The sequence below is a fragment of the Ornithorhynchus anatinus genome, chromosome 7 (genome assembly GCF_004115215.2).
Source record: "Ornithorhynchus anatinus isolate Pmale09 chromosome 7, mOrnAna1.pri.v4, whole genome shotgun sequence".
NCBI classification, from domain to species: Eukaryota; Metazoa; Chordata; class Mammalia; order Monotremata; family Ornithorhynchidae; genus Ornithorhynchus; species Ornithorhynchus anatinus.
In genome coordinates, this window is record NC_041734.1 from 70,746,119 (window position 1) to 70,770,232 (window position 24,114).

The 24,114-nt window shown below is 49.7% G+C and overlaps 1 protein-coding gene across 1 annotated transcript; it reads left to right on the forward strand.

Annotated features, from left to right (window-relative positions):
* Positions 1 to 218: 218 nt before the first annotated feature.
* On the forward strand, positions 219 to 23,725 carry GNAT2 (G protein subunit alpha transducin 2). The gene is given in 11 exon segments (XM_029069672.2): positions 219 to 237; positions 7,697 to 7,737; positions 7,739 to 7,799; positions 11,694 to 11,736; positions 12,204 to 12,345; positions 12,490 to 12,647; positions 14,347 to 14,475; positions 14,938 to 15,067; positions 19,268 to 19,421; positions 20,352 to 20,559; positions 21,526 to 23,725. Coding segments are annotated over 10 exon segments (1,068 nt in total). The 3' UTR covers positions 20,543 to 20,559; positions 21,526 to 23,725.
* The last annotated feature ends 389 nt before the right edge of the window (positions 23,726 to 24,114 follow it).

Consider the following 24,114-nt stretch of genomic DNA (forward strand, 5'->3'; position numbering starts at 1 on the left):
ACCCCACGGGGCCTCAGTGACCTCATCTGTAAAATGGGGATTGAGACTGTGAGCCCCACATTGGACAGGAACTCTAAGTTGGCTTGGCAAAGGTAAACAGCGTGAATACAGAGTAGTGGGAGATGAAGGAGCCAGATTGACGAAGTCAGAGGTGGGTGCTTTTATAAAAGCAGAGACGGGGAGGCCCTGGAGATTGAGGAGAGGCGAGATGGTTTGCGATGGGCTTTTCGGACACTAGTGAGGAGGACAGCAATGCTAAGTCATCCTAGATGAGCCCTGCGTGGGCCCGGCGGAGACGGATTCGGACGAGGCTCCGGCCGAAGCGCCATCCGGCAGCTCCTCCCGTGGGCTATCTGAGGAGCGACCGTCGCTACCGACACCACGGCCCTGCCACCCTGCCACCCTGCCATCCTGCCACCCTGCCACCCTGCCATCTTGCTCTTCTCTGCGGGTTTGGAGATAGGGAGCGGCAGGCAAGGCTCCAACCTTTCCTGGACTACACTTTTTTTTTGGTGTGGTATTTAATAATAATAATGTGGTATTTGTTAAGCGCTTTCTATGTGTCGGGCACTGTTCTAAGCGCTGGGGGAGATACAGGGTAATCCAGGTTGTCCCACTTGGGCTCACAGTCTGAATCCCCATTTCAACAGATGAGGGAACTGAGGCGCGAGAAAGGCAAGTGATTTGACCAAAGTCACACAACTGACAAGTGGCGCAGTCGGGATTAGAACCCACGACCTCTGACTCCCAAGCCCAGGCTCTTTCCACTGAGCCACGCTGCTTCTCAATAATAATAATACTGGCATTTAAGCGCTTACTATGTGCAAAGCACTGTTCATTCATTCATTCATTCATTCATTCAATAGTATTTATTGAGCGCTTACTATGTGCAGAGCACTGGACTCAGCACTTGGAACATCCAATTCGGCAACAGATAGAGACCATCCCTGCCCCACAATGGGCTCACAGTCTAAACGGGGGGATGGACAGCAAAGCAAAACAGAGCAAAACAAAAACAAGACAACATCATCAAGATAAATAGAATCAAGGGATGTGCACCTCATTAACAAATAAATAGGGTAATAAATAATATATACAAATAATATATAATAGGGTAATAATTTATACAAATGAGCATAGTGCTGAGGGGTTCACAATCTTAATCCTCATTTTTCAGATGAGTTAACTGAAAGAGAAGCTAAGGGACTTGACCAAGGTCACACAACAGACAAGGGGTGGAGCCGGGATTAAAACCCAGCCTGTGCTCTATCCAATAATAATAATAATAACTATGGTCTTAGTTAAGCACTTATTATGTGCCAAGCACTGTTCTAAGCACTGGGGTAGATACAGGGTAATCAGGTTATCCCACGTGGGGCTCACACTTTTAATCCCCATTTTACAGATGAGGTAACTGAGAAACAGAGGAAGTGAAGTGACTTGCCCAAGGTCACACAGCAGACAAGTGGCAGAGGCAGGATTAGAACCCACAACCTCTAACTCCCAAATCCATGCTCTTTCCACTAAGCCACGTTGCTTACTGCACTTCAACCAATCAGTGGCATTTATTGAGTGCTTACTGTGTGCAAAGCACTGTACTAAGCACTTGGGAGAGTAAACTATAACAGAGTTGGTAGAAACGTTCCCTGCCCATGCCAAGTTTAGAGTCTCCAGGGATTCATGCTCGCTTCTTGCAGATCCACCTAGCTCACACCCCTGTCCCCAAATCGCTGGAGGTAGTGTGGCCTAGTGGAGAAAGTATGTGTCTGAGAGTCAGGAGACCCGAGTTCTAGTCCTGGATCTTCCACTTGTGTGCTGCATGATCTTGGTCGTGTCACTTAACTTCTGTGCCTCAGTTTTCTCATTTCACCTATCATCTGATCCTTATGGGAAGGTAATGTGTCTACCAATTCTGCTATATTGTACTCTCCTAGTTGCTTAGTATAGTGCTCTGACCATAGTAAGCGCTCAATAAATATGATTGATTGATCTATAGACCTTCCCAGACTGAGCTACCTCTTTTCCCTCTGCTCCCTTTCTGCTCCCCTTTCCCTCTGCTCCTCCCCCTCCACCACCCCCACCCCTCAGCACTGTGCTCATTTGTATATATTTTATTACCCTATTTTTTTGCTAATGAAGTGTACATCCCCTTGATTCTATTTATCGTGATTATTTTGTCTTGTTTTTGTCCATCTGGCTCCCCCATTAGACTGTGAGCCCGTCATTGGGAAGGGATTGTCTCTATCTGTTGCCAAATTGTACATTCCAAGCACTTAGTACAGTGCTCTGCTCATAATAAGCACTCAATAAATACTATTGAATGAATGAATGAAGTGGGAGTAAAATACCTGCTCTCCCCCTCTGGCATTGTATTCAATCTAATTTTCTTTTATCTATTCCAACACTTAGCACAATGCTTAGCATAAGGATAGGAAGAACAGGTGTCAGAGTGGGTGGGACTGGCTAGAGAAGACACCCTGTCCTTTGCTTGATGGTGGACTCCATCAATCGATTGACCGTCTTCCTAGTTTTAAATTACCACCTTGACTTGTAACTTTCCAAACAGAGGAGGAGCCTGAACTAGTGGAAAGAGCACAGGCCTGAGTGTCAGAAGATCTGGGTTCTAATCCTAGATCAGCCACTTGCTTGCTGTGTGACTTTGGACAAGTCACTTCACTCCTCTGTGGCTCAGTTTCCTCATCTGTAAAATGTGGATTCAATCCCTGTTCTCCCTTCTACTTATACTATAATAACTACTGACAGTTCGACAGACTACTCTTCCCCACTTCAACGTCTTACTGAAGGCACATCTCCTCTGAGACCTTCCCTAACTATTTATTGCTGTATTGTACTTTCCCAAGTGCTTAGTACAGTGCTCTGCACATAGTAAGTGCTCAATAAATGCGATTGAATGAATGAAGGAATCCCCATCATGGCCCCCCTCCCACAACCAGCCAATAGTATTTATTGAGCACTGATTGTGTGCAAAGCACTGTACTAAGCTAAAGGGGGAGACAGACATTAATATAAATAAATAAGATTATAGCTCACAGACCCCAGGGGATGCAGAGAGACGAGGTGACAGCTTGGTTGTAAGACATGGAATATAAGTCAGGACTCAGCCGGAAAAGTAGCTCTCAGTCCCCCAATCACGGCACTGCCCCAGAGGACCAGCAATAATAATAATAATAATAGTGTTCCGAGTGCTGGGGTAGATAAAAATTAATCAGGTTGGACACAGTCCCTGTCCCTCATGGGGCTCACAGTCTAAGTAGGAGGGGGAACGGGTATTTCATCCCCATTACACAGGTGAGGAAAGTGAGCCCCGGAGAAATGAAGTGACTTTTACCCAAAGTCACATAGCAGATTAGTGTTGGGGCCATGATTAGAGCGCTGGCCCTGCGCTCTTTCCACTGTGCCCTGCTGAGCAGCAACAGGGAGGGAAAATAGAAGGAGATGGAGAGTAAGAGGCCTGCACAGATATTCTATTTTCTCTGCCTTCTCATTCCCATCCCCTCCCAACCCACATTCCATCCCAGCCCACCAAACTCCCCAAACACACACATCTGTTACAAACTCCTTATTCAGAACCCAGCTCTCCTCTGCATAAAACATCTACTTACCCGACCTCCTCTACAACTGGGATACTAATTAGAATGCCATGCCAATATTGACATTATTTGTTAAGTACTTACTGTGTGCCAAGCTCTGTATTAAGTGCTGGGGTAGATACAAATAATGAGGTTGGACACTGTCCATTCAATCACATTTATAGAGGGCTTAGTGCGTGCCAGAACACTATACTAAGCACTTGGGAGATTACAAAACTAAAATAAATAGACACATTCCCTGCCCACAACAAGCTTACAGTCTAGATAGGGGGAGACACATAGTCTTGTCCCTCATCGGGGCTTACAATCTAAGGGTCAGGGGAGGGAGAGCAATCATTCCATTTGATCAAATCATATTTATTGAACCCTTACTGTGTGCAGAAAACGGTACTAATCACTTGGGAGAGTAGAGTGTAACAGAGTTCGTAGACATCTTCCCTGCCCGAAAATGAGCTTACAGCCTAGAGAGCAGGTATTGGCTCCCTATTTCAGATTGTCTTACCTGAGCTTCTCCCCAGGAAGTCAAGAAATAATAATAATTGTGATATCTTGTTAAGTGCTTACTCTATGGCAAGCACTGTTACTAAGCACTGGGATATACAAGATAATTCAGTCCACATGGGCTCACAGTCTAAGTAGGAAGGAGAACAGATACTGACCCCTATTTTACAGTTTGGAGGAATGAGGCACAGAGAAAATGCCTTGCCCAAGGTCACCCAGCAGGTACATCAGTCAATCATATTTATTGAGCAACTTACTGTGTGCAGAGCACTGTACTGGCACTTGGAGAGTATAACAAAATACAGACCATTCTGTGCCCACAACGAGCTTCTGTCTAAAGGGGGAGACAGATGCTGATATAAATAATAAATTACAGATATGTACATAAGTGCTGTGGGGCTGGGAGTGGGGATGAATAAAGGGAGAAAAGCAGGGTTTAGTTAGGGAAGGCCTCAGAGGAGATGTGCCTTCAGTAAGGCTTGAAGTCGGGGAGAGAATCGTCTGTTGAATTTGAGGAGGAAGGGCAGTCCAGGCCAGAGACAGAATGTGGGTGCGAGGTCAGCAGTGAGATAGACGAGATCGAAGGTACAGTGAGGAGGTTAGCATTAGGAGGAGCAGCGTGCTCAGTGGAAAGAGCACGGCTTTGGAGTCAGAGGTCATGGGTTCAAATCCGGCTCGGCCATTTTGTCAGCTGTGTGACTTTGGCAAGTCACTTAATTCTCGGTGCCTCAGTTAACTCATCTGTAAAATGGGGATTAAGACTGTGAGCCCCACGTGGGACAACCTGATTCCCTTGTGTCTTTGAGAAGCAGCGTGGCTAATTGGAAAGAGCACGGGCTTTGGAGTCAGGGCTCATGAGTTCGAATCCCAGCTCTGCCACTTGTCGGCTGTGTGACTGTGGCAAGTCACTTCACTTCTCTGTGCCTCAGTTCCCTCATCTGTAAAATGGGGATTAAGACTGTGAGCCCACGTGGGACAACCTGATTCCCCTATGTCTACCCCAGCGCTTAGAACAGTGCTCGGCACATAGTAAGCGCTTAACAAATACCAACTTTATTATTATTAGGAGTGAAGTGTGCGGGCTGGGGTGTAGTAGGAGAGTAGTGAAGTGAGGTAGGAGTGGGAAAGGTGATTGAGAGCTATAAAGCCAATGGTGAGGAGTTTCTGTTTGAGGTGGAGGTGAATGGGCAACCACTGGAGAATCTTGAGGAGAGGGGAAACGTGGCCTGAACCGTTTTGTAGAAGATGATACCGGGCAGCTAGTGAAGTAGGACTTGAAGTGGGGAAGCACAGGAGGCTGGGAGTCAGCAAGAGGCTGATACAACAATCAAGGCGGATCGAAAAGTGTTGAATGCCATGTAGCAGTTTGGATAGGGGAGGAAAGCGGATTTTAGTGATGTTGTGAAGGTGGAACTGACAGGATTTAGTGATGGATTGAATACGTGGATTGATGAGAGAGGGAGTCAAGGATAACACCAAGGTTATGACCTGTGAACGGGAACTAGGGGTGGTGCCCATTAGTGATGGGAAAGTCAGTGGGAGGACAGGGTTGGTGGAAGACGGTTTGCTCCGTTTTACACGTGTAAGTTTGAGGTGAAGGAGGACATCTGAATAGAGATGGATTGAAGGCAAGAGGAAAGGTGAGACTGCAGAGAGGGAAAGAGATGAGGGCTGGAGATGTAGATTTGGGTATCATCCGCAGAGAAGTGGTAGTCGAAGCCATGTGAGCAAATGAGTTCTTCAAGGGGGAGGCTGTAGATGGAGAATAGAGCCTCACGTGGGACAACCTGATTACCCTGTATCTACCCCAGCGCTTAGAACAGTGCTCTGCACATAGTAAGCACTTAACAAATACCAACATTATTAAGGGGACCCAGAACTGATCTTGGAGGACCCTACACAGTTAGGGGGTGAGGAGCAGAGGCCCAGGTCCTCTGACTCCCAGGACCATGTTCTTCCACTAGGCCACACTGTTAACTGTTTTGAAGTTTCTTTAGGGTTAAGAGGTTGGTTGATCAGTTGTTTTCTGTGACCACAAAGGAAACCAGGAAATGGTTTTAAACTGCAGGGAGTGTTTCATTAGACTTCCGGGCTGCCAGAGGTGGGTATGAAATCACCCACTTGGGAGAACTATAAAATCGGTCTCGAAGCTGTGGTATTCCCTCGCCTGGAGGCAGAGGGCTGGACCAGATAACCTTTCAAGTTCCAATCAGTCGGTTTTTTTAGCTTGTGATATTTGTTACACGCTTACTATGTGCCAGGCACTGTTGTAAGCACTGATATAAAGTAATCAGGTTGGACACAGTCTGTGTCTCACATGGGGCTCACAGTCTTAGTCCCCATTTTACAGATGAGGTAACTGAGGCACAGAGAAGTGAAGTGACTTACCTAAGGTGTCACAGCAGGCAAGTACTGGAGCTGGAATTAGAACCCAGGTCCTGACTACCAGGTCCGTGTTCTATTTGTTGAGCGCTATGTTCTGAGGCAATGGGTTTGATACAGTACAATCAGATCAGATACAGACCCTGTCCCACTAAGAGGGAAGGAGAATAGAAATTTAATCTCCATTTTACAAATGAGGAAATTGAGACATAGAGGTCAGGTGACAGGTCCAAGGTCCTGCAGCAGACAAGTGGCAGAGCCAGGATTGGAACCTGGGTCCTATGACTTTCCACTACACATGCTGTTGAGGCCAGATTAGGGAGTGGACTTGGTGAGAGACCACAGAAGTGTGGGCAAGTAGGCAATTCCAGTTTTAATTCCATAAACCTCATGAGGGGGTCCTCCTCCCACCGACCCCTCTGGCACCACCTGTGTTCAATCTGGTACTCTCACTCCAACCCTGGGGCCCTCAACTCTCCTGGGCTGAAGCCCCAACTCCTTAGCCACTGCCCTCTTTCCCCTCCACCCTAACCCAGTCCTTTTCAAATGGCTTTTGTTTTGTTCTGCTTTGTTTTGCTGCTTGTCTCCCCCGTTTAGACTGTGAGCCCGTCTCTGGGCAGCGATAGTCTCTATCTGTTGCCCGAACTGTACGTTCCAAGCGCTTAGTACAGTGCTCTGCACATAGTAAGTGCTGCAATAAATGCTATTGAATGAAATGAATGGCCAGGGAAGGCCAGTTGGGGAGAGAAGAGGGAGGTTTTCAAGCACCCTCTCTGCTCTGTGTCTCCCACATCTTCAGCCCTGGACCTGACAATCGGGAGGTCCAGCAAGGCCCCAGATTATGTAATTATCCTCCTCCCCCCAGCCCTATTTGTTTCCGGTCTTTGCCATTTGTCGTCTTGGGCCCATAAGTGGATTTGCCGGTCACATGTGGAGATAGAAAAGTCTCAGGTTCTTGGGGAAGAGAGCTGGTGTACAGTGGGGACATCAGGGAGTGTGGGAAAGAAGAAAGTTATCCACTTTCCTCTCCCTGGCTCGGTCCCAGACCCCGGGGGCCGAGCCACTTCTCACTTCCCTCAGCGTGTCTGTGTATGTCTCTCTACACCTCTCCCCACTTCCTTGGAGGGGGAGCTCTTAGTGGGGCAAGCCCTGGAAGATACGAGGGGGAGGGGGAGGCAGTAGGTGCAATGGGAGTGAGCCAGTGCAGAAGACAAGGAGCGTGGCCAAGAGGTCCAAGGAGCTGGGAGAAGAAGCTGCAGGAGGATGCCGACAAGGAGGCCAAGACCGTCAAGCTACTGCTGCTGGGTGAGTCAGGCAGTGGGGTTGGAGGCCTCAGAGCCGCGGGCGGGGGAGTCCAGGCAGGAATCAGTGGGTCAATGAGCAATGTAGGGAGAAGTTGCATCCTCAGTTTTCCTGAGGTAGTGGGTGGGAAGGTACCAGTTGGGAGGACTCACAGGCCATCCTAGACCACCCCCAGAGCCAGTCACCCCAACCTAGGCCACATCTCCTACTCCCCAGGACTACAATGAATCAGGCTGTCATAGGCAGGGAAGAAGGGCAGGGCAATGCCCACTTCCTTCCTGGACGTAAGGGCCAAGAGTACCCTCTCTACTTCTTGTGAGAACAGGGTGCATCTTTTTCTTTAACTCTGGGCATAGGCTACTTGGGTTCCATCTGCCCAGCCTGAGGCCTTGGGAAAAGAGACCACCCTTAGGAGGGTGGAAGATGGAGAGAGAATGGTTGCCGTACTTGAAGCTCCAAACGTTGGCTGGCAGAGGAGATGGGGTGGGCAGATATTCGAAGGGAGAGGTAAGTGTGGGCCGCCGGACACCATATCTGCTGGATTTGCCCCAGCCCCACCTCTAAATCCTGCCAGATGGATGCTCGTTAGCTTGATGACTTTCTAAGCGGATACTGGCACTGGACCCAGGAGAGCCCCTAAGACAATTTATTCATTCATTCAATTGTATTTATAGAGTGCTTACTGTGTTACAGAGCACTGTACTAAGTGCATGGGAGAGTATAATACAACAATAAACAGACATTCCCTGACCACAATGAGCTTAGGTCTGGATGGGCGGAGGGCGGGGGAGACAGACATTAATATGAATTGCAGATATGTAATAAGTGCTGTGGGATTCTGTGGGGTCTGTGGAATCTGCTGGTGCCAGAGATGAGGGGGAAAGGAGAGGGGCAAAGGCAGGAAAGTCAAGTCCAACCCAACATATGGGCAGGAGGGAGAGCTCAAGACAGGTAGGAGTGAGGCCGAGACTGGGGGGGACCCTGGAATAGGCAAGCCTTGGGGGTGGTCCCTGGGGTTGAAGACTATCAGTGGCAGCCCAATCAATCATTCAGTGGTGTTTACTGAGCATTTGCTATGTATAGAGCATTATATTAAACACTTGGGAGAGTACAGAGTTGGTAGACACATTGTCTATCCACAAGAAGTTTACAGTCTAAGAGAGGGAGACAGATGTTAAAAAAGTTACATATATGTGCGATAACTGCTCTGGGGCCAAGGGTGGGATGAATATCAAGTGCTTAAAGGGAAATATAATCAAGTTCACGGGCAAGACAGAAGGAAAAGGAGTAGGGGGAAAATGACGGTTCAGTTGGGGAAGGCATCTTGGAGGAAATGCGATTTAATAATACTTTGAAGGTGGGGGAGAGTGGTGGCTGTTGAATATGAAGGAGGGAGGTGGGGAAGTCCCAGGATAGAGGAAGGACATGAGCAAGAGGTTGGCAGTTAGCGAGATGAGATAAAGGTAGAGTAAGTAGGCGTGTTAGAATGAAGTGTGAAGACTGGGTTGTACTAAGAATCAGTGAGGAAAGTTAAGGTAGGATGGGGCAAACTGAGTTTTTTAAAGCCAATGGTGAGACTTTCTGCTTGATGCAGAAGTGGATGGACAACTACTGGAGGCTCGTGAGGAGAGGGTGACATAGAATGTTTTTTAAGAGAATGATTTGGGCAGCAGAGTGCAATGTGGAATGGAGTGGGGATCGACAGGAGGCCCAGAGGTCAGCAAGAAGTCTGATGCATAGTTAAGATAGGATAGGATAACAGTATGGATGGAGAGGAAAGGAGGTTATTAGCGACGTTGTGAAGGTTTAACTGGCAGGATTTGGTGACACTGATATGTGGGTTGAGAAAGAGAGAGAGGTGAGTTGAGAATAATGCCAATGTTATGGGCTTGTGAGACAGGAGAGATGACGATATCTGTTGTACAGTAATAGGAAAGTCAGGGGGGGAGGACAGGATTTGTGTTGGAAGATGAGATCTGTTTTGGATATGTTAGTTGGAGGTGTGGGCAGGACATCCCATGTAGAGATGTCCTAAAGGCAGGAGGAAATTTGAGACTGCAGAGAAGAGAGATCAGGCCTGGAGAGGTAGGTTTGGGAATCGTCTGCATAGACGGTTGTTGAAGCCATGTGAGTGAATGAGTTCTCCAAGCCAGTGGATGTGAATAGAGATCCGCCCGACAATCACTTTCCCCCATTTCAAAGCCCAACTGAAGGCGCACCGCCTCCAAGAGGCCTTCCCAGACTGTCCCACTTTTCTCAGCTCCCACTCCCTCCCGCGTCACCCTGACTCACTCCCTTTGCTCTTCCCACACTCTCTTCGCCCCCCAGCACTTATGTATATATGTAGATCTATAATTTTATTTATTTATATTGATGCCTGTTTGTACGATGTCTGTCTCCCCACTTCTAGAGTGTCCGACCTTACTTTGGGCAGGGATTGTCTCTATTTGCTGTAATGTACTTTCTCTGTGATCTGCCCAGTGCTCTGTACACAGTAAGAGCTCAGTAAATATGATTGAATGAAGAACTCCCACAGTTTGAGGGTGAGAGGCAGAAGATGAGACCATGAAAGAGACTGAGAAGGAGTGGCCAGAGAGACATGTAGAGAATCAGGAGAGGACAGTATTAGTGAAGCTAAAGTTAGAAAACGTTCCAGGGGGAGCTCCCCAGTGTCGAAGGCAGCTGAAAAGTAAAGGAGAAGTAGTAGGATGGAGATGAAGGGGGCCGAAGCCAGACTGGAAAGGATCATGGAGAAAATTGGAGGAGAGGAAATGGAGGTAGTGGGTGTAGACCACCCACTCAAGAAGGTTGGAGAGGAATAGAAAGAAGGAAGGAGTCAGGGATGTTCAGGCCCGGGCTGCAGAATGGGCAGGGCCCACCACAACTGACAAGCTCTCTCCCAGGTGCTGGTCACCACCGGCACCTTAAGGGGGCCATCTCAGTCCCGGTCTCCCCCAGGGTCTTGTTGAAGGGTTAGGGAAGGTGGAGGTGGGAGGGAAGAAAGAAGGCCAGGCCCCTGGGAACAAGGGGATAAAATCTTAAGTCTAAGCAGCTTTCTTCCTCTTTCAAGATAAGTAGCTTTAGAGGTTCCCAACAACTCCCCCCTCCCTCAGCAACTTATGCTTTTCTAGATTGCTGGTCCCAGGCAGGGGAAGCTGGGCCCAGGTGCTCGGGCCCAGGCAGAGGGCCCTGGGGCCAAGAGCCCAGGGCTGAGTAGAAATCCGGGATTCAGAGGACATGAAGAAAATGAGAAGGAGAGCCGGCCTGGGGCTGTGGGGTCTGCTGCTTGGGCCCAGGCCTTCAGCTCTTCCTGGCCCTAATCCCCTCAGTTCCGCAGTGGTGGGTGTTAAGGGTGGAATGGGGGGTGTCAGACCCACAAGCTGGGTTGTGGAGCAGGGTGGCTGCCTTAGGAGCAGGAATAGAGAAGAGTGGGGAAGGATTCCTGTTGACTTCACAAAGGAAACTGATGTGGGGACATGTGGAGGGGGAGAAGAGTACTTTCCTGTTCCAAAGGGGCTCAGCTCCAGGCCACTGCCCCTACTTGCAGGACTGATGGCTATTCTATCTCGTTCATATTCATTCAATCGTATTTATGGAGCGCTTACTCTGTGCAGAGCACTGTACTAAGCGCTTGAGAGAGTACAATACAACAAAAACCAGACATTCCCTACCCATATCGAGCTAACAGTCTTTGAGATGGGGCCTTCCCACTCCCTCTTCCAGTCTATCCCCCCAAGCTGGCCAAGTTCTTCTATCCTCTCCCCCATCTTCTTTTCTAGTTCCCCTCTCCCCACCCCCACCACGGTCCCTATTCCCCTTGTCCCAGGCCTGCAGTCTACTCAGTGCAAGGCCAGGCCCCTTCCCTGGGAGGCTGAAGAAAACCACTCTCTCCCACAGGTGCTGGGGAGTCAGGGAAGAGCACGATCGTCAAACAGATGAAGTGAGTAGGGGCAGAAGCCCTCTGGACTGCCCCAATGTCTTCCGCAAACCCCCTAGCCTCTGTCATTATGGGGGTCCCTCCCAGCACCAAACCACCACAAGGTATTCCATCACTGAACCCAATGTGATGACCTTAGCATCACCCCACTTTCACCCCCTCAGCCCCAACCCAGTATCCACAAACCCAAGCCCCAACCCAGGTGTGCATCTAAGGCCAGTGGAAAGGGAGGGATCAGGAAGAACCTGCCATCTCTCTGGGACCCTCTCTCCCATTCCAGGAGAATTCTAGGGACAATGGGGTGTTTGCTCCCCATCTCCAAAAAGGTGCTGAAGCATCCTTTATTTCCTCTAGATCCCTGGGCACCCCATTAGCCACCATCTGCTCCCACTGTCAGCGGGCCTGAGGCTCGGGCGTGGCATGGGTGGGTCTGAGGTCGGCGGCTCCTTCACCCCCCCTCCACCCCCTAGGATCATCCACCAGGACGGCTACACGCAGGAGGAATGTCTGGAGTTCAAGTCCGTCATCTACGGCAACGTGTTGCAGTCCATCCTAGCCATCATCCGTGCCATGTCCACCCTGGGCATCGACTACGCAGATCTGGGACGAGTGGTTTGTACCGGCTCCCAGGGGAAGGTGGTATCGCGCACGAGGTTCCCCTGGATCATGCCGAGCCTTGCCCGATTCTCCCGTCCCTGAGCAGTTGGGAGGCCCCCCTACCCCGGCTCTCCCGCCCACAAGGTCTTTTCTCTGCAGGACGATGGGAGGCAGCTCAACAACCTGGCAGATTCCATCGAGGAGGGCACGATGCCCCCTGAGCTGGTGGACGTGATTAAGAAACTCTGGAAGGACGCAGGGGTGCAGGCCTGTTTCGACCGGGCGGCTGAATATCAGCTCAACGATTCTGCTTCCTAGTGAGTGCCTGGGATGGGCTTCACTGGGGGAGTCGGGGAGGACTGGGGGAGCTGGGTGGCTCCAGGAGGAATCAGACACACCCCCCCTCCCACCGCAGGACGTTCCTTGGACCAGAGTCAGCCCCTGCCCACCCCCCGACCACCACCACCACTAGGACCGTGACATTTCAATCAATAGTATTCACTGAGCACCTACTGCGTGTTGAACACTGGCCTAAGCACTTGGGAGAGTACAGTAGAGTTAGACATGATTCCTGACCTCAAGGAGTTTGCAATTTAGCGGGAAGACGGACACTAAAAATCAATCCCATGTAGGAGGAAGCAAATAGAATGAGCTCCCTGAGGAACAGGTATAATGTCAAATTCCCACCCGAGTATTCTTTCCTAGCACTTAGCAATGCTCCACACACTGTAAGCACTTAAATATTATTACTTCTACTATGTAAGTATAATGGGGTGCGGGGGTGAGTACCCAAGTGCTTAGAAGTGCTTCAGTACCTGTTCTCCCTCCAATTTAAGATAGTGAGCTCCATGTCCACGGTCCATGAAGCAGAGTGGCTTAGTGGCCAGAGCAGGGCTTGGGAGTCAGGGGATGTGAGTTCTAATCCCTGCTCTACCACTTGTCTGCTGTGTGACCTTGGGCAAGCCACTTAATTTCTCTGTGCCTCAGTTACCTCATCTTTCAAATGGGGATTAAGACCTTAAGCCCCACGTGGGACAACCTGATTACCTTGTATCTATCCCAGCACTTAGAACAGTGCTTGGCCCATAGTAAGAGCTTAGTAAATACCATAATTATTATTATCAATTATTATTATGTCAGGCAGGGGTTGTGCCCCACCTGATTATCTTATGTCAACCCCAGTGCTTAGTACAGTGCTTGGCAAAGAGTAAGTGCTTAACAAATACCATTAAAAAGTGCTGAAGTGGAGTTGTGAGTGGGGGGAGTGAGAGATTAATCAGGAAGGCCTCCTGGAGGAAATAGTCCTCCAGAAGGGCTTTGAAGGTGGGAAGAGCAGTGGTCTGGCAGAAATGAAGAGCTAAGGAATTCCAGGTAGAAAGATGGAGCTGGGTTCCTGGCCCTCAGGACTACCAGCTTCCCTTTTCCTCTCCAAGTCCTTGCTCTGCATCTGTTTCCAGACCCTCCTCTAGTCCCGGGATGACCCTCAGCCCGGCAGGGTCCGAGCCACTGGTAAGTGGACGTGTGGTTACTCCCTGAACCCAGCCCTGGCATCAGAGCAGGGAAGGGGCTGGTGTTTTCCAAAGTCTTATGCTGTACTCCCCAAACACTCAGCATACTGCTCGGCCCTCAGTACGGTACTCAATAAACACCATTAATACTAGAGATGTCAGGCCCACCTCCAGGGGCGCTGAGCAACTTGATATTACTGAACAAGCTATGGCTTCGGAGGAAAGCCTGGGCTCTTGGCACGGTCCAAAGTGCCTGAATGAGACGGGCACAGTTCTCTGCCCACCCCCAGTGAAGCCACAGCACTCAATCAATCCTGCGAGCCGGTGCCTTCCCCTCTCCTCTCGTGCCCCGTCATCACTCTGCTGGCCGTACCTGAGACAATTTTGAGCATCTAAATCCTACCTGCCTCAAGAACCCTGGAAAGAATCCGGGAGGTGGAAAGGGCCAGGGTTCCTCCTGCCTTCTTCCCTTCTCTGGCTGGTGTCCCCCTTCTCCTCCCTCCCCCAGCTACCTGAACCAGCTGGACCGCATCACAGCACCCGAATACCTCCCCAACGAGCAGGATGTGCTGCGATCCCGGGTCAAGACCACCGGCATCATCGAGACCAAATTCTCCGTCAAAGACCTGAACTTCCGGTGAGAGCAGCTACCAGGTTCCTCGCCTCCTCCTCCTCATCCTGAACCCCAGAGTCTGCACCAAATTGTCACCTCACTCCTCGAATTTCCATCCCATCAACCTTCCTCTACCAAAACCAGCTGTCGGTTTGGTTCCCATTTGCCCCCCATTAGATCTTCCAGAGAAAGAAAGTGGGCTCACCCTGTCCCTGGCGACCCGTGTTTCACCTCGGCTTCAGGCTGTGAAGCTCCAGGCTCTGAGGCCCCCTCAGCATTTCTCCATGACTGCCCCAAAAAGTCCCGGCCCCACCCAAGAGAACCAACCCTGATCTTGCTGGTTTCCCTCTCCCTAACCTAGCCTAGGGTGTTCCACGCTCTTCCCCAGAGGTAGCTGCACTCCTGGGGCAGGCTCGATTGCAGAGGGGTAAGCGTGTGGCCCACCCCAACCCTGCCCCTACCTGATCAGCTGCTACCCACCCCCAGGATGTTTGATGTGGGAGGTCAGAGATCCGAGCGCAAGAAATGGATCCACTGCTTCGAGGGGGTGACCTGCATCATCTTCTGCGGAGCTCTGAGCGCCTATGACATGGTGCTGGTGGAGGACGACGAAGTGGTATGGGAGCCCCTGGCCTTGGCCTTCTAGCTCCTGGGGGACCTGGGCTTGTGCCCCCCCGGCCTGTTTTTCCTATCCACCAATGGAATATCCAGTTTGTCCATGATTCGCAGCCGATTTCTGTCCTCAGCAGCTGAGGATCCGACTCCCCTTTCCTTCCCCTTTCTAGTCCATTCACAACAGTGGCTCCTTCAGTCGATCAGTGGAATTTACTGAATGCTTTCTATGCTCAGAACAATGTGCTAAGTGCTTGGAAGTGGAAGTACAACAGAATTAGTGGACACATTCCCTGTTCAGGCCCTCTTAACTCCACTCTTGGTCCCAAGGGCCCAGGCTGCGTTCCTGGCTACAAAACCAGGGCCTGTGCCGCCTCCAGTCTCTGCTTGGATGGGTGCCTGGATTTATCCCTGCCTCTTCCTCCATCCTCTAGGAGGGTTAAGAGTTGACGTTCTTGCAGGAAAAAAAAAAAGCAGCCAGCAAGAAAGCTGGCTAAACCCCAGTGTAATGCAACTTCCAATCTCACCTACTCCAACAGTATCCCAGATTATATTCAAGGAATAAAAGGTTGAGAGAGGAGCGGGTGGGGGAATAGGGAGGGAGAAGAGTACAGATGCCCAGAGCCACCGCCCCAGTTTCCGTCAGTGGAAGCGGAGGAGCCGAGAGTGAGAAACCCAGCTCACCTGTCTTCTTGTGGGGCACCCAAACCGCCCCATTGCCCGCACCTCCCCCAGAGCGGTTCTGACCGAGGTCCGTCTGATGCCAGGAGAACCACGGCAGGGAAACCAGCAGGTGGGGCCCGGCTCCTAGTGGGGAAGGGAGTGAGGCCCGGCTCTGCAGCGGCTGAAACCTGACCCAGCAGGGAGGGTGGTGGCACATATGGTCCCATGCAGCACGACAGGCTGAGCGGGCCTCTAAATCCGTGTGTGCCGTAGGTAACACCGTGGGCATGTCACTCCCCTCCTCAAAAACCTCTAGTGGTTGCCTATCAACTTTCTCATCAAACAAAACCCCTCACTCTTGGCTTCAAAACTCTCCATCCCTTAGCCCCCTCCTACCTCACCTCCCGTCTCTCCTTCTCCAGCCCACCCCATTCACTCTGCTCCTCTGCCACTAATCTCCCCACGGTCCCTCGTTCACCCCTGACCCACCATCGACCTGGCCCACGTCCTACTCTTGACCTGGAATGCCCTCCCTCCTCAAATCCACCAAACTCTCTTCCCCTCTTCAAAGCCCTACTGAGAGCTCACCTTCTCCAGGAAGCCTTCCCAGACTGAGCCCTCCCTTTCCCTCTGCTCCTCCTCCCCTCCCCATTCCCCCTTCTCCCACCCTCTCCTCTTCCCCCTTACCCTCCCCACAGCACTTGTGCATATTTGTATATATTATATATTACTCTATTTTAATGATGTGCATATATCTATGATTTTATTAATCTTGATGACATTGACGCCAGACTACTTGTTTTGTTTAGTTGTCTGTCTCCGCCATTTAGACTGTGAGCCCGTTGTTGGGCATGGATTGTCTCTATCATTGCCAAATTATACATCCCAAGTGCTTAGTACAGTGCTCTGCACATAGTAAGCATTCAAAAAATATGATTAATTGAATTGAATAATAATGTGATATTTGTTAAGCACTTACTATGTGCCAGGAACTGTATTAAGCACTGGGGTAGATACAAGTTAATCGGGTTGGACTCAGTCCCAGTCCCTTGTGGGGCTTAGGTTCTCCTGACTTCCAGGCCCATACTCTATCCACTAGGCCACACTGCTTCTCTACAGGTGGCTGCAGAGAGCCTGGCAGCCTTGTCCCGGGCTTCTCCTTGGGGATGGGGAAACTGCATTCCATTCCAACAATCCCAAGGAACCCAAGAGGGCAATGAGGGTGAGTCTGTTGCTCTTTGAGAGCAACTGGGTCTGCCAGGGCTCCCTGCTGCAATCGCCCCAGCTCCAGGGCTGTGCGGGGTGGGGGGTCCCCTTGGTCCTGCCGTCCCAGCTGAGATTCAGGTAAAATAATAATAATAATAATGTTGGTATTTGTTAAGTGCTTAGTATGTGCAGAGCACTGTTCTAAGCGCTAGGGTAGATACAGGGTAATCAGGTTGTCCCACGTGAGGCTCACAGTTAATCCCCATTTTACAGATGAGGTAACTGAGGCACCGAGAAGTTAAGTGACTTGCCCACAGTCACACAGCTGACAAGTGGCAGAGCCTGCATTCGAACCCATGACCTCTGACTCCCAAGCCCGGGCTCTTTTCCACTGAGCCACGCTGAAGCAGCGGGTGGCCTGGTAGGAAGAGCTAAGGCCCAGAACTCACAGGGCCTGGATTCTAATCCTGGCTCTGCCACTTGTTTGTTGTGTGACCTGCGGCAAGTCACTGAACTCCTCCGTGCCTCAGTTTCCTCATCCATATAATCAGAATTCAATGCTCGTTTTCTCTGTCGCAGACTGTGTGAGCCCCATGTGAGACAGGGACTGTCTCTGGCCTGATTATCTTGTATCTATTGTACTCTCCCAAGTGCTTAGAACAGTGCTCTGTGCAATAAGCGCTCAATAAATACCACTGATTCATTAATTGATCTACCTCAGTGCTTAGTAGAGTGCCCTGGTATGTAGTAAGTGCGTAATTCCATAATTATTATTACTAAAAGCATTCTGGGAGCCCAAGTTGGAGCCAAGACCCAGTCACCAGAGCTCCCTGTTCCAGCCCACCCGGGGAAACAATGCCACAATGCTACAACTGTCATGGGTTACCTGGGAGTTGTGGGGTCACCTGGCATTGTACTAAGCACTGGGGTGAATACAAGCAAACTGGGTTAGACACAGTCCCTGCCCCATGTGGGCCTCACAGTCTCAATCCCCATTTCTCCAAATGGAGCAAGCCAGAAAGGGAAGCAGGGTAAAGACAGAAAATAACCATAAGCTGAATCGGTTATCAATAACAGATAATCGAGAAGCACCATGGCATAGTGGATAGAACATGGGCCTGGGAGTCAGTAGGTAACAGGTTCTAATCCTGTCTCTACCTCTTGTCTGCTTTGTGACCTTGGAAAAGTCACTTCACTTCTCTGGGCCTCAGTTACATCATCTGTAAAATGGGGATTGAGACTGTGAGGCCCAGGTGAGGCAGGGACTGTGCCCAACCTAATTTGCTTGTATTCACCCAGGGCTTAGTACAATGCCAGGTACATAGTAAACACTCAACAAATACCATCATCATCATCATTAACTCTTCCCCCACCCCAAGGGACCAGGTCGACAATGGAGCTGGGGTGGCGGGGGTTGGCTGGGGAGGCCCCTGCTTAAGGCTGTTCTGGGCTTCTCCCTCTACTGTGGCAAAGTGGCCCTTCTTTGTCAAAAGTGGATTACCACTGGGGTCTGAGGCCCCAGAAAGATATGAGATTGTAAGCCCGTCAAACGGCAGGGACTGTCTCTATCTGTTGCCGACTTGTTCATTCCAAGCACTTAGTACAGTGCTCTGCACATAGTAAGCGCTCAATAAATACTGTTGAATGAATAGGAGATGTGAGAAGGGGCAGGGTGGGGCTGGCCCAGTAGGTAGTCAGGGGCTTGCCTGGTAATGTGCCCTTCAGAGGGAAAAGGGGGTTATAGTGGGTGCTGCCCCCCTGTCCAATCACACAGGTTATCACCCACCACTGGGTCTTTGGGCCAGAAGGTCCTGCCCAGGAACCTCCCTGTTCTCCTGGCATTACGGAAGCGAGCCCAGCCTTCCGGGGAGAGGGAAGCACTTTTCAATTACCCCTCTAGACTGCAAGCTCATTGTGGGCAAGGAACGTCTACCAGCTCTCATATATTGTACTCTCCCAAGCACTTAGTACGGTGCTCTGAACACAGTAAGTGCTCAATAAATACGATTCACTGATACCAGGGCAGGAGGCCCAAGCAGTGGAAGCTTGGACTCCTGGTTCCTCTCCTGAAAGAACCCCTGGGCCCTATCCAAAGGGAAGGAGAGCAGGAAGCGGGTCGGGGGCTTGAGGTGGAAGGTATTTTTATTGCCATCGTTCTTGTCTGTCTCCCCCGATTAGACTGTAAGCCCGTCAAAGGGCGGGGACTGTATCTGTTGCCGATTTGTACATTCCAAGCGCTTAGTACAGTGCTCTGCACATAGTAAGCGCTCAATAAATACTATTGAATGAATGAAAGGTATCATCCTGACAGGTCCAATGATATTTCTCCCCTCAGAACCGTATGCACGAATCCCTGCATCTCTTCAATAGCATCTGCAACCACAAATTCTTTGCCGCCACATCCATCGTGCTCTTTCTCAATAAGAAGGATCTCTTCGAGGAAAAAATTAAGAAAGTTCACCTCAGCATATGCTTCCCAGACTACGACGGTGAGTGGAGCTGGGCAGTAGCAGGGTGGTGGCTGGATTGGGGTTCCCTAGGGCTCCCTCGGTTCTCCGTTTTGAGATAGTATTTAGCAAGTGCTTATTCTGTGCCAGACACTGTGCTCAGCACCGGTGGGGTAGACCAAAATAATTAGCTTGGGCATGATCCGTATTCCCTCTGGGGTTCACAGTGTAAGATGGTGGGAGAGTGGGGCTCTTCTCTCCAGAGGCCTCAACCCAAGGCAACAAGGGGTCACCTCTGGGGCTGAGGCTTCAGGAGACACTTTCAAAACCTGGGACACCCCCCCTCATTCCTTCGTCTGGGCACAGAGTTTGTTTCGGTCCAAGGGAATGCCAGCCACGACACTGACGGTATACAGGCACCAAAATGAAGCTGCAGAGAAACCTGCTTCCCAGCTGAACACTGAAACCCAAGACCTAAGGATGGACCTGCTTGGGCATTTCCAGTGAGAAGGGAGTGTCTCAGAGCCAAAACTTCACCAGGATAGAGATAAAAGAGAAAATGGGCCAGGCACTACAACATCAAAAGAAGGAATGACCTTTTCCTGTGCTCAATGGCCTTCTCAGACCCACACACATACAGTCATGTGGAAACCTCACGTTGAGGGGTTTCTTCTTAGAGGATGAAAGACAGCTAAATAGCTCAAGGCTCAGAAATGGAAACAGCACTTCCTTTCCTCTCAGCTTGAGTGAAAAAGCAGAATGGCCAAGAGGCCTAGAGGGTCAGATGGGGTGGAGGTAGGGCGGGGAGAAGTTCCAAGTTCCAGAGAATACTAGGTTCTCCCAGACTTCACAGAAGAACAAGACAGCGGAAGGGACAGAGGTGGGGAGGGGGCGGAGGTGACACAGAAGGCCAACCCACAGAACACTCATTCCCAGGTTCCCCCGCCTCTTTGTTTTGGTTGGCAAAAACAGGCAACAACTCCTACGAAGACGCAGGAAACTACATCAAGAACCAGTTCCTTGACCTCAACATGAGAAAAGACGTCAAGGAGATCTACAGTCACATGACTTGTGCCACGGACACACAGAATGTCAAATTTGTGTTTGACGCAGTCACAGATATCATCATCAAAGAAAACCTCAAGGACTGCGGGCTTTTCTAAGCCTTGACCTTCAGCAGGTAGGCCTCTTTAAAAATCGGCCTTTGCCCAAGTATTGTGTCGGTAGTTTCAGGCAGAAAATTGTGGACCAGGGTTCGGGAACAAGTGAGGTATGTCCACTCCTTTCTACGGGTTCACGGTGACTCCCTGGAGCGAGGTGACATGGTAACTTTTGTCACCCTCTGGGCTGCACTGGGGGGACACCCGGGAGCTCACCCTGTTTCCCCAGCTTGAAACTTCCTCCTTCTCCCGACAGAGAGATCCCAGCTCTTCCACCTCCCACTCGCTTTCCCTGGTTGACTTCCCAATCCCCCCGAGCCCTCTCATCCCCTCAGCCAACACTGGCACTTTTTTGTTTTTCCAAATGACATTTGGTAAGTACTTACTCTATGTCAAGCACTGTTCTAAGTGCTGAGGTAGTTACAAGGTAACCAGGTTGGACACAGTCCCTTTCCCAAAGGGGGCTCAGTCTAAGTAGAACGTACAGGTTTTGAATCCCCATTTTACAGTTGAGGAAGCTGAGGCACAGAAAATTTAAGTGACTTGCGCGAGGTCACACAGCATCTAAATGGCAGAGCTGGGATTAGAACCCAGGGCCTCTGACTCCCAGGCCCATGTATTTTCCACTAGGCCATGCTGCTTCTTATTTACATCTTCCTTAGTACTCATGTAAGTTTGCTCAATTTATTTTGATCTTGTTAGTTGTAAATATCATCTCCCACTCCCTTCTGCATCGCCTCAACTTGCTCCCTTTGCTCTTCCACCGTGCCCCAGCCTCACAGCACTTATGTATATATCCGTAATTTTATTTTTATCCATGTCTGTCTCCCCCTTCTAGACCGAGAGCTCACTGTGGGTAGAGATTGACACTGACTGTTGTTGTATTGTTCTTTCCCAAGAGCTCAGTATAGTGCTCTGCACACAGTAAGCGCTTAATAAGTACGATTGAATGAAGGAATGATATTTTTGTTTTTCTCCCCCATTAGAAGACAAGTTGCTTGTGGGCAGGGACCGTCTCTTCTCTCTTCTGCACTTCCCCAGCACCTAGTACAGTCCCACACCAAGTGGACACTTAATAGACGTGGCTGCTTCTACTCCTCTTCCTCCTACTAATTGGCATTCAAATCACCCCCAGAGCAGTTGGGGAGAGATCACGGTAGGTTAGCAGGCCACTGGGTGGCTCACCTCAAGTCAATGTTCAGGGATTGAACATGCACCTTGTAAGAAAACCACCAAGAAAAACTTACACATACCTGTCTGGGCTAAAAGAAGTTCTGCCGGGACAAGGCCGAAACCCGACGTGGGAGAGCCCTGACGGAGATAAGGCTGATAATATGAGAAAAGGCACAGGGACAAACACACAGTGCCATGTGGCATTTCTGACAGCAGAGCAACATTAATACCAGGACCCAAAGAGCTAAACAAAAAGCCAGCTAAGGTGAAAAGCAGCTAGTCCCGGCGGGTGCATGGGAAACCACAGTTGCTGCATTGGGGTATGCTGAGAATTGGCATTAAGGCATCTTACTCACAAAGAGTTAGCCTCTGACCTGCCCCGCCCTGGGCAGGTATCTGGTATCCTTCTCTGACAGAGACCACTGTCCAGCTGCACCAATAACTTTGGAGCAAGCAGTAAAAATAATCCATGTTGGGCCTGTACACAAGTGCCAGGTGACTCCACTCTCTTCCACTCCAAGGAAGCAAAGAACCACTCCTCCTCACAGCTTTCACAAGTTGTGTTTTCCTCTAAGTCAGTCGTCAGGAAGCGTGCTTATTTGTTTCTGTGGGCTCCTGCAGAACCAAACCACAATCAGCCCCACACTTAGGATCAAAACTCAACGGCACTGGGGCCACAGGACATAGGGTCATCACTGATACCCAAGAACTGATATTATCATTCATGTCCTCCAGTTAGGGCACCGAGTAAAATTAAACCTCGGAGTCGATCCAAACTGAAAGCAGGCTTGATCAGATCTCTTCCGGGGGTGGAAGAAGTACAGAATTCAAAGTTTCAGCCACCACTGAAAACCCTTCTGCTGTCGTGATTTAAGACTTAGTAAAAAATATCAAACAAAATGGAACGCTACTCTTCTCCAGAATTCACTTTCACAATCTGTCTGCTCCCATCGACAGTGATACACAGGGCCAAATGAGCCCAAGATGTCGTGAAGAATATGTTTTCAGCTGTTTAAACCTTAGAACTCTTAAAATATCTTTTCCTTTCCGGGCTCCTAGACAAGAAAGTTTATAGGGTGCCTGCCCAGCTCCAGCTGAACAACCAGAGAAGCCAGGGAAGATGCTTGCTTGTCTTTCATACCCCTTCCCCAAGAAGTCCTAGGACCTCTTCCCTTTCTTAGCCCGACAAGCCCGGATGGACCCGATTTTCAGCTTCCATGATCTCCTTGTCTTCTACTTTCTTCATTGGATATTTTGGACACTTTTGGAAAGTGGGGTACGGATGCCAGAGCCAGCCCAATCTGGTGTCGATGGAGTAGGGGAGAGTTAAGTCAAGGGGGAGCTTGTCTTAACCGCAGACAACAATCTGACCTTTGTTTTAAGCACCCCAAACTCCAACTCCCATAGTTGAAGAAGGGGAAGGACTGGTGCCACGACCCCCTACCAATGCTCCCCTAAAAAAAAAAACCAAAAAAAACCTTTAAATGGTAAGGAAATTCTCCTAAGTAACACAGTTTCTACCTTGAGGAGAAGATATAGGACAAGGTGAAAAACAGAACTGTACAGCAGTTCAAAATCTTAAGAGACTGAGCAGCCTATAAGGGATGAGCTCAAAGGGTTAACTTCTACTCTCCTCCTATCCATTTGGGGAGGCGGCTAGAAAATGGTAGACAGCGTGGCCATCCACAGCCTGCTGGCACTAGCATTTAAATGTTCCCTTGATATTAAGAGTGGATTACAATCTCAACCTTAACATGCTCTGCTCCAGTCTGATGGCTTCTCTGCTCTACTCCGGCTGACGGCAGGGGGAAGATTACCGGGAGGCAAATGAAAAATATCATTACAGTTACTGGAACTGAGAAAGCCTCTTAAAGTCTTACGTGAAGAAAAAGCAGGTAGAGGCAGAGATAAGAGGAAATAATGACTTGAAAAGACTTGCACTCTACTATTTGGAGCTGTGTTTGCTCCTTAAACATCCCCTGTAAATAAACCTTCACGTTATTATATACACTGCCACTTTTAAAACTGGTCCTTTCTTTTCTCTTCAGTGTTTGCTGAGGTGTTGGCCCTCCCTCCCTCCCTCCCTCCCTATTACCCAGCTTTCAGTTCAATTGTGGAACAATGCAAAATAAAAAGTAGCTGCAGGACATTCCAAGTTCCTGGTTTGTTCTTGTCTTCAAGCACTAATAAACTCACAGCTCCTCTATGTACGTGTTGGGGACAACACACTCAGGTTTGAAAAATGAAGAAACCTCCCAGCAGTCAAATGAAGAGTTGTTCTTGGGTTCAAAGATGCACGCGCTCATTATATGGACTGTTTTTGGTGTAAGGAGTAGACATTGTCAGCTCCACAGTGTGCGTCTCATTTTCGTGGAATTCTGAGGGAACCACCAATTTGGATT